Raw genomic sequence first — 15025 nt, 5'->3', positions numbered from 1 at the left:
ATCTAACAGGACTGAGCAGATGCCTTGTATGACACATACACATGTGGCCTCACTATAGAAACCAACCTAAAATATTAATAAAAAAAATAAAATAATAGGTTTTAGGTCTGGTTTTGTCTCTGACAAATTAAACGGCCCTGTTGCTGTTGCTCTCCTGGTTTCCACAGTAACTAGTTTACAGCAGTGTCTTGAGATGCACACAGAGCAGCAAAGCTTGACTAGAGCCATAGAAGGAAGATTTCCCCTTGAAATTAATGAAAGCATCTCCATTACTATAAAGGGCTCGCTAGTGTACTGTGTTCACTATGTGTGTTAGCAGTAGCATGACAGTTCCATTACATTTCCAATAGAAGAACAAGCCACAGTGGTTGATGTGTGCATTCTTCTTCCTGCACTGCATTATAATAAGTCGAGGTAAAGTCGGTTAGCGTATTGATGATGTTAATACATCAAAAAATGAACTGTAATCCCGCCAATTTACACAACACCACACATTTTTCACCATGACAGACTCTAAAAGGGGTGAATCATTTGTAACCTGCTGCTGGATATTAGTGTCTCCATTACATTTTTGGACATGTAAGATATGCTCAATGCCACAGATGGATTTGGTTGTGTCCAACAGCAGAGATAAATACTTTATGGAAGTGCTTCCATACTCCCTCAATTAATGCATCTATTGCTTTATTATTGAGACTGTACAATATCTTTTAGTATCTTTAAGTTATTACCATGAATAATAAGGTAAGATCAAATACTCCCAAGGCTAGAATCAGTTATTAGCAATAATATATAAGTAATATAATATGTTAAACTGGCTCTTTATTTGCTTTATTTCTAAAAGATGTATCATAAAAAATAAAATCTAATGTTTTACGTATCTTCCTTGGAGAAGATCAAGGCTAAATACGTACATATTAACCATTTTACCATAAGAATCCAATGCACAAAGCGATGCCAAGTGTTTAGTATGTAGTTTAATCCTTGACAATCAGCAGGGATTAATGTTCTACAGCATAAAAGACACTTTTAGGCCACTTCCAGTAACCCCTAATGGAAAAAGTAAACAAAACTGCATCTTGCCAAATCGTTGCTCCTGGTGAAGTGAATTAGGACTTAAAGGTCTGAAGTTATAACTGGGATTTCTGCAATAGTTTCTCCCTCAGCCTCTGACAGCCGCACAGCAGTCCCCATGCTCCACATCCTGATGATAAGAACTTTGATTGCACAAGCTTTCTCTGCTCTAAAGCATTGTGTCCATTTTCCTGCAGCTCCCATGGCTATCGCTTCTGTTATTGGTGGGGGAGGAATAACCATTGTGACAAAGACAGACTAAGGCTGGGCTTGTAGTTTAGACGAAATGTTTTAATTAACTGAAGCAATGTTTAATCCAGTCCGAGGGACAGGGGGATAAAACAAATGGGCTCAGCAGTCTGGCTTCCAGGCTGTGGTGTATAGTCTGACGCAGGTCCTCCTTCCAGGAACGCCTCGGTCACTTCTCTGAAACATCTCGATTATTAAACTAAAAAGCACTCAGCTGGTCAACCTTACAGCAAAGGATTTATGGAGTCTGTTTTTTAACTTATCCTCAATTTCATCCTTATTATTTTTCAGATGGAAATGATTGGAAGCCAACTCAATCAGAATTACCTGGCCTTGAGCTTCATCGTTCCCTGTGTGTGGGAACACATGAGAGATAACTTTATTACAGACGCTGATGTTTTTACAATATAGCGGACAAAAACAAACGTGCGTTGTGTTTACCATAATCATTCTGTGTTGACCTGCTTGCATGCTGAAAAAACAAAAAAAAAAAGCACTCAAAGAAACAAGTCCATAAGAGAGGCGGAAAATGTTTCTCACAGTCGTCTGGAGAGAAATACTCCCGGGTGTCTTTTATTGGTGTTTTAATCAACTCTAACATTTTATTGATTTCAGCAAGAGGCATTTCATAAAGCAGCAGGCCAGAACAGGTTGGCAGTGTGTACTTTCAGCTGAACAAGCAGCAAAACTTTTCTCCATGGGAACCCTGAGCTCTTTTTTTTTCGTCATCAGAAAACTCCTGCGTCTCTCCCCGCTGTTTATCTCGCAGTACAAAGACTTTTTTTTTTTTGCTTTGCGTTTCTTCTGAGGCTCAGTGCGTATTTCATCTCCATAATTAACAAACACAATCAGAGTTATGGATAAAAGCTTCGAGTCTACCTGTGGCAGCGCCGTCAGCCCATTGGCGGTTCTGTCTCTGGTTGTCTCATTAGATTGATGACAATTTTCATTACATTACTCAGCCTATATTAACAGCTCTATCCCTATCTGGAGAAATAATCAGACTCATGGCTTAAAGGCTTCCTTCTCTTGTGTCTTGGAACGTTGTCTCACATCGCTTCCCTGCAATCAGCAAGCTTAGACGGATGACTGTGCACAATATTGTCTTGCATTAATTACTGAAACTTAAAGTTATTTTGCAGGCATACATTCATACAAATGTCTTTACCACAACAGTGCTAACCGGACTTAATGGCTTGATGTCAGTGTCCTTTGTAGTTTCATACACACCTGAGTTGTTATCGTATTTTCCATTCATCTTACCTTTCTTATTAACTAAAGCATAAACAGCAAAAGAGATTAGAATCAGCTAAACAACGCCACTACACAGAGACTAATTTGTTGGTGTTATTACGCTGATAGCAGAAGTCATAAAAAACCTACTGAATAGAGAGGATTAAACCTATTAAATGAAATAATTTCTCATCATTTGCAGCTATGCCAGAATGAAAGTAATACAGTGGGACCTTTAATTGTTTGAAGAATAGTTATCAAACGGAAGATGAACTCATCTACACAGACATTTAATGTTACATGTAGCAATTCTAAGTGAATGTTTCCTTATTTTTTCAATGAAAAGGGTCTTAGGGTAGAGTGTCAATTTATAAAGATATTTATGTGTATTGTAATGTTATGTTAAGCCTTAAAATAAACTGTAAGAATGCTATTAGCAGGAGTTAAAGGGTGAAAGTTGGGATGTCATCACAAATGATTTAAATACATACCATTCAAAATGTTGAATACCCTCATTGGAAAGGGTAGTGTTAGTGTATCAGCCCAGGACCTCTATTGTGATTAGAACCATAGCTCTTACAAATCCACCCAGCTCTTCTTTCTCATAGTTACAGCTACTGTAGTTACAGCCAGTTTCTGCCTTTGTTCTAGAAATACATTTTAAATTAAAGCTTTAGTCAGATTAGCCTCTGGCTATTATCCACTTTGCATATTTCTCGATAAGTACGGGTAGGACTTCAGGTGGTGTCACTGTGAAACAGAGACCCACGTGTGCGAGGTTAAAATGTCTTGGGGAAAAAACAAACAAACACCCGAGATATAGCTGTGAAATTACAGATCAGGTGAGCTATGAAAACCATCAAAGGTTAAGCTGTCATCAACAGACTGGAAGATTTACACTTCTGATAAATATGCTTTCAAGAACGTTTTACTGATTTCCCAACACCACCTTTATACATTGTTTTATCTGCAAAAGAGGAACCGCAGAGCTGCTATTGTATGTTTGACAAACACTTTAGAAGAGCTGAGAGTTATGGATCCTGTTCAGGGGGTACTTGAATAGCAGCTGCAGTTTGATGTTATTGAACTGGGTTTGCTGTGGAGGAGGAATAAACAGGTTTAAAAGCAGATGAGAGGAACTGTGCTGAGCGATTAGTGCGACACCGCACACGTACAGAACAACCAGAGGATTTTTCCTCAGATTAAAAGAATTACCTATTTTTATCCCTCTTCCCCAGAGCCAACCTTACCTATGTTTGATGCAGATTTGGGGCGAATAATAATAATCTCGATTATAATGAAGTGGTGGCTGTTTGAAGTTTCTCCTTGGCTGTTTTGATGAAATGAATTCCATACGGTACCTTTAACACAATTCGTGGAGCTCACTCCTTTTTTTTGTGTTTCCATTGATTGAACTGCCTAAGGAGGGAGATTTAAGCACATTCATCCCACTTCTTTTATCAGTAATAGTATCCGAGCACCATTTCACAGACACAGACATGTGATCTATTACATTTTTTTCTTTAATCATTTACAGTTGACCAAATTGTTGTTTTGATAAGACAGGACGTTTACAGTAGAAGATAAATATCTGTTCCCAAACTAGCTTCTGAAATTCATGAGCTAAAGTAGACATAACGAGGACAGCCAGTAACTGAAGATTTCCAAACTATATATGACAGGTGAATATTTTCCACCTGTGAGCTGTCCCTTAAATCTTCTCTCGGGGCTCTGCACTGTGGCTGCTGCTGCAGTCTGCTGCTTCCAGTGTAAGGACAACCCTACATGTGCAGAATGTTTAACTAAGAACGGATGTGTGAGAAGATAGACTTCATTTGTTTCATGCAAAGGATTCTATTGTTCTAATTGTCTTCCATATTTTAGCATTAATAAATCATTATCTGATTGATTTTAGAGCATTTGGGTGATTGCTGTAGACAAATTAGACAATTAGTGAGTAGCATGTCGGTGTCTGCATTGCAGGTGTCAGGCCAAAGCTGATCTGGGTCTCTTACAAAATAGAAAGGAACACTGAGTTATGGCACGATTTAGAGAGAGAAAGGTGAATATTTGATCATACATGGCAGGACTAAGATGATTTAGTGAAACCAGACCAGGTGATGGGGCCAGCCAGTCTGATATAAGAGTGTAGTAGACAGAAATAGATCCATTTTCGTGAGTGAACTACATTTTTTTTGCAATATATGTCACCAACACAAACATCACCATGTCACATCTTCAACAGATTTTCATTGGATTTTAGGATGTGGGAAAAAGTATGAAACAGTGTGAAAATCACAACCAGTTCTGTCATGTTGAGAGCTGCAGATATGTTCGCTGTATGTGTTAGATCCTTCTAGTTATTAAGCTTCACAGCTGAAAAGGGTTTTTTTAGGGCACTTTTTACTACAAATGTATCTTTTTTTTAAAATTTCAACAAACATCATATGTTTGTTATGTATGAGGAAATTTTCTCACAACCACACCCCTCCAAATCATGCAATCTCTTTATTATCTCTTATGTCCAGTGCAAAAAAGAAAAAAACATAAATCATCAACACATTTCAAAGTTCTCTTTAGGATCAAGGCCATCTGGTATGTGAGCTGATCAGAAACTGCTTTAAGCTTCAGCAATCATCTGATGTAAACAAATACTTGCCAAAAAAAGTGATCAAAAGCAAACCACCAGCCAACATTTAGATAGAATATTTTGTTTTGTTTACATGCAGGGGATGGATCAAGAATCCTCAGGCTTTTTTTGTTTCTTGTTTCTGTGTCATCATATTAGCAAAAAAACCCATCTGACAAAAGTCAAATTTCTTCTGAGATTATTAAATACACGGTGCAGCAGGAAAATCGACGTCTTCTGCAGGAGAAAGTCATTGATCTACTCATCTACTCACTGAATAGACAATTGTGGCTGTAATTACCACTGCAGAGGCGAGGCGATGGAAATAAATGGATGATAAATCATTGATCAGCGTTATGTAACCTTAAAAGCACGCCACCTCCTTCAGAGACAAAATCTCTGACGTCCAGCTGCGGCTAAAGATAAATGATGGTTGGTCCAGCATGGTGGAACATGCACAGAAACATACATTGAGTATTCTATCACAGTGCATTCAGGCAGGCTGCATGCAGTATATTTAGCTGTAGAATGGGATGGATCAGTGGACCATGAGATGCATAGTTGCACTGAGTGGGCTGAAAAGCATGAAATAAGTTCCTAGCATTATCAGACAGAGACATGCAGATGGCTGGAGCGGCATACACACATGCACACCTTATTAGCAGCTTAAACCTGTATTCTCCACCGGGGGAGCTGACTTTTTCTAAGTGACCTTTCAGCTATAGGACAGTCTTAGGGGTTGCAGCCAGTTCAGCACCGGCAAATGAGGGAAGCTATTTATGTCAGGAATACCTTTGGCGATAAGCAGAGATAGCTTTGAAGTTTTAGGTGGTGGATCACCATAATAAACACAGAAGCTGCATAATAATACTTAGCAGCTCTGAAAGTAAATGCTGCGTTCACTCAGCTTTCTTGAAGAGAGCGTAAACAGTGAACTAACGCTTGAATAAAAGCTGCATCAGTCAGGGGTAGACTGTAGGTTTGACTTATGTAATATTTTAATTTCCTTCACATAACCTGAAACATAATGTTCTGACACTGCAGTTCAGACCTCACCTCGATCAAAGCGGGTCTACCTCTGTATTTTTTATTGCTGCATTGTTTTATAAACTGCACATGGCTGCTGTACAACAGAGCCCTTCCTCCTCTAAAATGTCAGCTTCTCACCACTGAAGAAAAATAAATAAATAACTTTCTTTGGAGATTGACATGGATGGTATTTTAAAAGTAGACATCATATTTTGAAAAGTGCTTTTGTAACTTACAGTAATCAGCATTACTCATAGAACACAGAGACATTTCAAAGAGAAGAACAAAATGTAAAAGTGAAGCTTTCAGGTACTACAGCAAATATTAACAGCTCCTGAATTTCTTTATGTCCGAGGTGGTGATTTGTTTTTTGCGTCACTTTGCTCAGCAGTTGTCCGGTTCTTCCTCTGCATGGTCCTGAATGTCAATCCGCAGCACTCCCCCACACTCAGACAGTAGCTACCAGTAATGTCGCACTAATTAGCCAACCCTCTGGAGTAGCCAAGCCCTCCCAGTGGCATCTGTGCCAAACAGAATTATTAAAGAAAGAAGGAGGAGGAGCTGCACCTCCTCTGCAGAGGAGCAAAACACCCAGGTTCAGTTTAGCATTCGCTTCGTCACCCTCTGGCATGGGAGGGGGGGGGGGGGGGGAAGGGGGGAATCAACACTGTCATCAATATTAACACCTAGATACATCCGCAGCTCTACATCCGCTATTTTTTAAATGTAATTTTTTTTATTACCCCCAACCTAATGAAACTTTTATATGACTCTCACAATTAGAATTCCTTATTCAAATGAGCACTGGGGAGTGTGGCTCAGTGACTGAAAAGCTGCTGTGTGTGTGTGTTGGATACTGTTGTTACAGACTTTGGTGATGCAGGTCTGTATTTATGTATACACACATATATATGTGTGTGCGTGTGAGTACGTATGTGATGGTTGAGGGTTTGCACAGTACATCCTTCCAGGCCTGGAAACAGAGCTGCCTACTTTATGAATAGATTAATTTTCTACATCACTAATTTTTTAATTTAATAATCCCCCTCCCCCCCCCCTCCTCCCCCTCCTTTCTGCAGCACTTGGCCTTCCTCACCTCCTGTCTTTTGGCATTCCATCGCCTTTGATGGCTTATTTGCTGATTTGTTTATATATTTATTAATTCATTTACCCTACCCAATCCAATTTTAGCTGACATTTCTTGTTCAGATGCGAAGGATGACCTTTGAAAACAGAACACTTCCTGCCAGAGATGTGAAGGAGGTCTCACTCTGTGCTCAGAAAACACTCCTCTCCTTTTCTCTCTTTTCCTCTGCTCTGCATGCAAGGACAGGACCACTAAAAGTCTTTTGTAACTTCAATGACAGGCTCCTTCACGTTCACAAATGTAAGTTATTAACCACAGCAAACAGTGGAAAAATTAGATTTCATTTTAGCGTCATCATCAACATCAAGTATTTATTTTGTTTTCTAGATTCAGTTTGCTGTGTTACATAAAAAGCAGATCTACAGAACAACAGTGAAAATGTTACTTCTAATAATAATCGACCTTGTTTGTTTAAGTATGCTTGTAATTGGAGGCTAGTTTGCTAACTACTACATTTGGCTTTGTGTTTCTCTCTCACCATAAGGTCACTGAACTGACTCAAATACAATCAGTGTGATGACTGGATATAATATTATCACCAGAAACACATGTGCTTGGTGTGGGTTTAATTAAAGTGTGCGTCTTTGCCTGTCTGTTTGTAGTTTTGGCACATAATGTGTGTATATGTAGCCCTTGGGGTACTGTGTGTCTATTTTAGGTTCAGTCATTTGACTTGTGCCTATTTGGAGATCTGTGGTCTAAATGTGTGTCTATTTTGGGGTTTTGTGATTTGACGCAAGCGCTGAGCAGCCCTGCTCTACATCACCGAACGAGCTGCTGTGTGTTCGCCCACCTCGCTCCCTCCCTCCCTCCCTCTCTCTCTTTCTCTCTCTCCCTCCCTCCCTCCCTCTCTCCTCCCCTGTAATGTATTCTTTCAGTGTATAATACAGCCCCTTTGGGACCACAGGATTTCTTTGGGAGGTGAAATTTCATGCAGCATCTTTACATATTCTCACACACGGGCCCTGTATTCAGAGCAGCCAGCACATTCACACCAGGTTTCAAGGTGACAATGATTACCCAAATATGTGTGTGTGTGTGTGTGCGCACGCGTGTGCGTTTGCGTGATCATGTGGTTATATCTGTGTGTTTTGTGATTGCAAGTGTGTGATTGCATGTGTGATATCACAGGAAATAAGACAGACCTGCAACATCCTTAGCTCCCTGTTGCTATGGTGACATGTCTGGTTATGGGTGCATCTAATAGGTCTTCCATACAAATGAACCTACTGTGGACTGTGTGTGCTCAATAATGTAAGTGCTGTTTGTTTTTGCATAATGTTTGTTTTTGCATTGTAAAATAATGCTACAATGTATCTATATTTTTATTGTCATTCTTCCACGCCTTCAGATCTATTTGATTTGCTGTATAATGATCGTTTTCTATTACTATTTGTTTCATGTGTAACAATTGTTTGCGTGCCTGTGTCAAAAAAAACGCACATGTGTTATATCCTGTGTCATTTTAATTAGTGTGCATGGATAGATGACTTCTTGTCACCCTTATAGACACCATTGGCTTTGATATGACTTTGTGTGTTGAATGTAACAATAACGTACAAAGTGTGTGAGTCACTGAGCAAGTGTCGAGGTGAAGCCACGGCCGTCTGCATCAAAGAAAAACAAATGATCAGATAGAATGCTGCCTCTTTCATTTTTCTCTCATGATGTAAGAGGGCGCTCAGATGCTGCATGGACTGGTAATAGGGTTTGATATTGCACTGTGCTTTATGACAAACGGCTGTGTTAATGCTCTGGTTGAGATGTTGTATTATTTAATAAATGTATACACAGATGCTTAATGTTCATTTTTAAACTGATTCAAGGCTCTGGTTGAATCACTTGGAAGTCTCTGGCTATTTGCTATTGAATTTAGTGGCTTCCTGAGCCAGAGGGGTTCCTTAAGTCAATTGAATTATTTGACTTGAAAGCGGTCAACTTTCTTTTATTGAGTTGGCTGAGCCCTGAAGCTCCACACAGCCTGGCCACCCCTTTCTTTGTCAATAGTGCTTTCCTCATTTTCAGCCACTACAGGCCTGTGTATCCAGTTTGGTATGAGCATGTTTTCTTTTACTGAAATGTAATCATTATTTGCAGAATTCAGCAGTATTCAGACCCCTTCACATTCTGTACACCTGATTGTGTCATAGATCCTTAATCTGTGTGTTGAATTTGCCTTTAACAGAGTACATACTTACCTCACTACATGTCTGTATCCTACCCTGCAGATTCTCTTGTCAGATGGAATAAAAACCAACATCTTTGGTTGGACACTAGGTCTTGGTCATCACCTGCTTTTACCATCCCTACAGTGAAGCAGGACAGTGGCAGCATCATGCTGTGCCTCTGCTTCTCAGTAGTACGGGAAAGGAAAATATTCAGAATTATGGGAAAGATGTTGTTCTAGAGTGCACATGACCTGAGGGGGTGGTTCACCTCACAGTGACCTTAAATACACATGGAGTGGCTCCATAGTACATCTGAGACATGAAGGTGGCTTTTCCATATAATCTGATGGAGATGGACAGGATCTGCTGGGCGAGACGGCCCAAATCCTGGTGTTCACTGAGAGTTATCCTACAATGCTTTAATCTCTGATTGCTTCCAATTTATCTATTGCTCTAGTGGGCTATTAGCAGTTTTCACACAAAAAAACAACTTTGTTTTGCAGATTGAGTGAAGATAATTTTGGAACCAGCTAATTGTATCCATTTAAGAATAAAAAACATAATAAAAAAAGGAACAAATTAGGTCTGAATACTTTCTGACTGAGCTTACACATCAGAAGAAAACTTTATTAACAGTCCACAGAAAGCGTCACTGTTTCCTGAAAGCAAAGGACATCAAATCTAGATGTGACGAAATTGTACAAAAGCAGAACAGACATAGCATCAAGCAAGAGACCAAAAATAATTCACATGAAATAATTCAATTTAACATTCCCTTTGTTTCTTCTTTCCTCCACAGAAACTTGTCAAAGAATCCTCTCACCACTCTGTCATGGCAGCTCTTCCAGCACCTCCAACTCTCTGAGCTGTAAGTCTCGTTTCATCTGTCTCTCTGGCTTTTGTTTGTATTTTATTACAGCACTTTATCATTGCTCCCTGTGCACTATCAACCTCAATACAAATCGTCTTTACTGCATGCTATTATAATTCCTGTCTTTGTTGTACAAAACCCCTAATTTGTCTGAGCCAGTGTGAAAGACCAAACCTATAGGCAGTATAATGGCACTGTGATCTTATAAGTCATTTGTTGACTTAATTAACACGCACAAAGGAAATGTATTGGCCTGGTAGGAGGAGGGAGCCTGACCCCATTTTCTTGTTTGTTATGAATATTTTAGCGATCATTGTGTTTATGAAATGAGTTTGCTCTTTCACCACCGGAGAGAACATTGCGATGTCGACCCGCTTGTAATTTACACATCATTACGCCTGTCAGCACTGTCCATCACTTGAACCTATCGCTCTGAACACTGAGGCTGCTCATAAGCGCCTCCTGGCAAATAAACCTGAGGTATAGCAGGATGTGATACAAGACTATTTTTAAGCAAGGCCTCCTTATTGTGCTATTTTCAGAGGTAGAAGCAGGGCAGGCCCTCAGAGAGCATGACACAATGCTGATCTGGGGTAGTCCTGCTGCTGTACACTGCACACAGCAGAGCGGAGGGTAAGCCCTGCTCACTTTCACAATGTACTTTTGGAGTTTGGACATTTAAGCTTAAAACTTATCCCTCGCAGTCACAGGATGCACTGATATATAAAAAAAATAGAGGCTCTTATTCATCCTGTGTAGGAAGTAGCTCACACCAGAAACCCCATACCAGAGCTGCACAAGTGTCATCTCACTGTGGGCCCTCTTCAGAGGCAGATGGGCCTCTGAATCCCTCATTGTGCCTGTTATTGGGCTGTGAATTTCATTCTTAGCTGGAATTTAGAAGTTTTGTCGTCCTACCAGCTGTCAAGTTCTGCTGTTAGTTTAGCATCCTGCTTCTCTTTTTGCCGCTGCAGCTTCTGAACTTTCACATTCACACTAACATCTGTATTTAACAGCACAATTAGTATTTTAATGGATAATGTTGACACATTGAATTCAGCAGCCCAGGCAGTGCTGGAATATTTAATTACACGAAACAGAAACATCTCAGCGGTCATTGTCTTTAATCACTTACAGAAGTAAAAAAAAAAGATATCTCTCTACTAGGTCATGAACTTATCAATCGCAGCTTGTTATGTGTCAGGAGGATTCTTATTCTTTAGTCAAGAGTGCTCTTGTGAATGATTAGTGTGTAGCAGAATACTGACATAATGAATATCAGAGCTCACAATAATTAGCTTTTTACAGTTGAATGTATTAGACTGCCTCTTTAATTTCACACAATCGCAGGATGATTGCCTGTTTTCCTTCTTTGACACTGAAGATTTCTAAATCAACACTTAACTGACCTGAAATTACAGACTACACACGCAACAAACTAAAAAACAGCTATCTCAGCTCCTTTCCTTTAACCAAATCACCATTACAGCTCACAGGGCACGATTTGCTCTGATGTGCAATCCCATTTCTTCTTAAGCAACCATTTTAGATGCGTACAAATGGTGTCTTTGTTGTCCTACATGAAAAGCAGGGCCAGGGTGATGCCCGTGTTTTCCTACTGAATGCTGATGAGAAGTGAGGGTTTATGTCTATTCCATTTGGTGTGTTTGGTTAAGAGGTGTCAGTCGGAGTGGCGTGGCGGCACAGACGTGGGCCGGGGCATTGTGCAAGAAGGAAGCCATGTGGAATCAAGCCTTGCTAATGGGAAATGAGTCACTCTGTCATGGGCAAAGTCTGTGACATGGATCTGACATCATTACTGTCCTCACAGCGTTCTATGTGCTCACCCAAAACCATATTAGCTTGGGAAGTGCCAATCATTCAATCATGTCAAACGAAGCATACTAAACCAGGCTGCTATCACCTTTAATTATTAGAATAATACACAATGTGGTATCAATGATAAGTGCCCACCCGCACCGCTCAGCCACACTAATATTATGTAAATGGAGGTAGATCAAACCAGCTGAAATAATTTCTGTTTCATGTGATGAAAGGAGGGGGTGGCCTTTTGCCATGACAGTGTCGCTAAACCATGTTATCTCAGACACTCTAGGCACTGCTATTGTAATTGTATTTCTTTCTCTTTTTTTAGCATGAAAGAGAACCAATTTCAAAGCTGCAACACACTGGGGACAATGACCTTCAATGACAGTACACGATTGTTTTTTTTTTTGTGTGTTGTTTTTTTTTTAACGCCAAAGTTCCTTTGCATCTTAATTGATTAATATGTTGCTGCCGCTTAAAGTCTGTAATTGCTTTCACAAGTTTTGTTGGAACATGCACACTGTGGCACACATTACAGTCGAATAAAAGGGGTTAATTACAACAGACAAAAAGAAAAAAGTGATAAAAGTAGATGCTTAGCTTAAATCACCATTAAACACCAGGCATCAGAGCAGCACGAAGTTTGGAATTATACGCTGCATTTCCTGCTTTTAAGTACTAGCTTGCACAAAATTAACTGGGTGTAAAACATGTTTCACTTAATAAAAATAGGCGGTTTATTCATGTACTTTAATATATAGACAGAACTACTACACTACTGTTAACATTCTCTCGCTATGCTGAATCCTTCACGTCATTAGCCGAGTTACAAGAGTGAGTCTCGTTTAAAAGTGAAAGGAAGAAAATACCAGTTGATGTACTTCAAGTCTGTTTTTCTCTTATCAAGCACTCCTTATCAAGCTCAGTAAAGTGTAACTCCAAAACAGTTAGGTTGTTTTTCAGGTTGGTTGCACAGATATTTCCCACTTCCTGCTATATCTTAATATCACTAACAATGGCTATACTATCAGTGAAATCTCAATAATCTCAAGTCTTTTGTGGCTCCTGTGAAAGGGCTCCAACATCACATTGAAGCTGTACAATAGACGTCTGCTGTGTGCTGCCTCTGGATGAGACACAGATAATCGGCTCTCCCTTTTTTGTCTGTGTGCCCTTTAGCCAAAGGACCGCAGCTACTGCAGTGTTGGTGTGCAGCACGGCCAATCAAAAGCCAGAGAAATGCAGCAGGGTGAAAGGGGGCTGCTAAACGCTAAATCTACCGCTGCAGCTCCCAGGGTGATATTATTGGAGATTATATGAAGCAGAGTTAGCAGCAGTCACCCATACCGGTAGTCTTCGAGGAAGCTTATTCTGTATGGTCCACAGAAAGTGGAAAATATTCTTCTTCTTTAGCAAGTGACGCGATTTGCCCGAGGCACTGTGCATCCAGAATCCCTTTATTCTGTTAGCATCTCTTTAATCCCGGCTCTCTGGGAAGCAGCGGCCGACGCAAAGTCAAACATTTACGCCTCTCACTGCAAAATGGATTTTTCTTTGAATATGTATGAAATATGAATGGATCAAACGTGTAATCTTCTGTTGTGACTGTCAGAGGATTAGAATGAATTAAACATTATATTTCCAAGGGGCCGCATGGCAGGTAAATTACTAAAGTTTGACCTTCATTTTATTAGGGCCCTGAAATACATGACATTTACATGGACTCTTCAAAAACATCATATACTGACTTCCAAGAGGCAAAAAAACAAGCATTAAAATGTTAAATGGTGTAGAAGAAAGTGGATTGGGGGCAGCGGTGGCCTAAACTTTTAAGAGGTCAACAGCTTAACTTAGATGGCTAAGAAGAATATTGGCAGAAGGAAGATTTTGAAAGCAACCTGATAGTACAAATTGAAAACTACTGTATCTTTGCACTACACTGATGGATCAGGAACTTTACAATGACAGCTCTCACTGTGGCTGTATCTGTAATACATCATAATACAGTTGGGGAAGCTTTACTTTACCAACTACACTAATATCTGCTCACACAGCAAACAGCAGAGATTTGCTCTTTGTCTCACCTCTCAGAGTCTGTCTAGATGTTCTGTGGACAGTTAACACAAACATAAAAGGTGCAGTCACCACAAAAAGAAGCCTGTGTGTATGTTTCCATTGTGTCAATTACTGTAGTCTGTTGTTTTGTTGTTTTCTGTAATGAATTTAGTTTTAATGGAAGACCTCTACCAATATTATTTCTGTTACACCAGCAGCTAGGGCGATCCACAGTGCCCAATGTTATTTCACATTAAAGGACCAGCATATTGGCCAAGCCATACAACCTGGGTAATGTAAAATAGTATGATATTATATAGTATGGTAAAATAGTCAATCGGCATTACCGGTAACACCTTCCCAACCCTCCTTGTATCTTCCCTGCTGCAGTATACTGCTTCATCCCATCTACTCTTCAGAGATACATGGTTACACTGTCTATGCTTAAAAAAAAATGCTGCGACTATGCTGAAATGTACGGTAAAGCATGTGGAAACTCCACGGCGCAGTTACCGTGGTGCTGCAGTCATATTTCAGTGTGATCTGCTCTTAAAAAGCACAGTTCCTGCCCAACTTTTAGAACTTTGGTATTGGATACTTTGTAAAATGAGTTTTAACTCTAATGGTTTTCTTGTGACTCTTATCTCACAATGATAAAAATGATAAAAATGTAACAGGAGTATATATATATATATATATATATATATATATACAGTGGTGGGCCACATAGACTTCCATAGGAA

At 39.7% G+C, this 15025-nt stretch overlaps 1 protein-coding gene across 3 annotated transcripts in view; it reads left to right on the top strand.

Moving 5' to 3' along the window:
- The window catches only part of ntrk3b (neurotrophic tyrosine kinase, receptor, type 3b), a 138308-nt gene that overhangs the window by 48953 nt on the left and 74330 nt on the right, over positions 1–15025 (top strand). For all 3 annotated transcript variants that reach the window (XM_028401842.1, XM_028401840.1, XM_028401841.1), the window contains exon 4: positions 10329–10397. In XM_028401842.1, the coding sequence (XP_028257643.1) occupies positions 10329–10397 (69 nt within the window). The remainder of the gene's footprint in view (positions 1–10328; positions 10398–15025) is intronic.

Source organism: Parambassis ranga, chromosome 3 (assembly GCF_900634625.1).
Source record: "Parambassis ranga chromosome 3, fParRan2.1, whole genome shotgun sequence".
NCBI lineage: Eukaryota > Metazoa > Chordata > Actinopteri > Ambassidae > Parambassis > Parambassis ranga.
The sequence above is the reverse complement of the archived record's forward strand: the minus strand, read 5'-3'. Positions and strand labels throughout refer to the sequence as shown.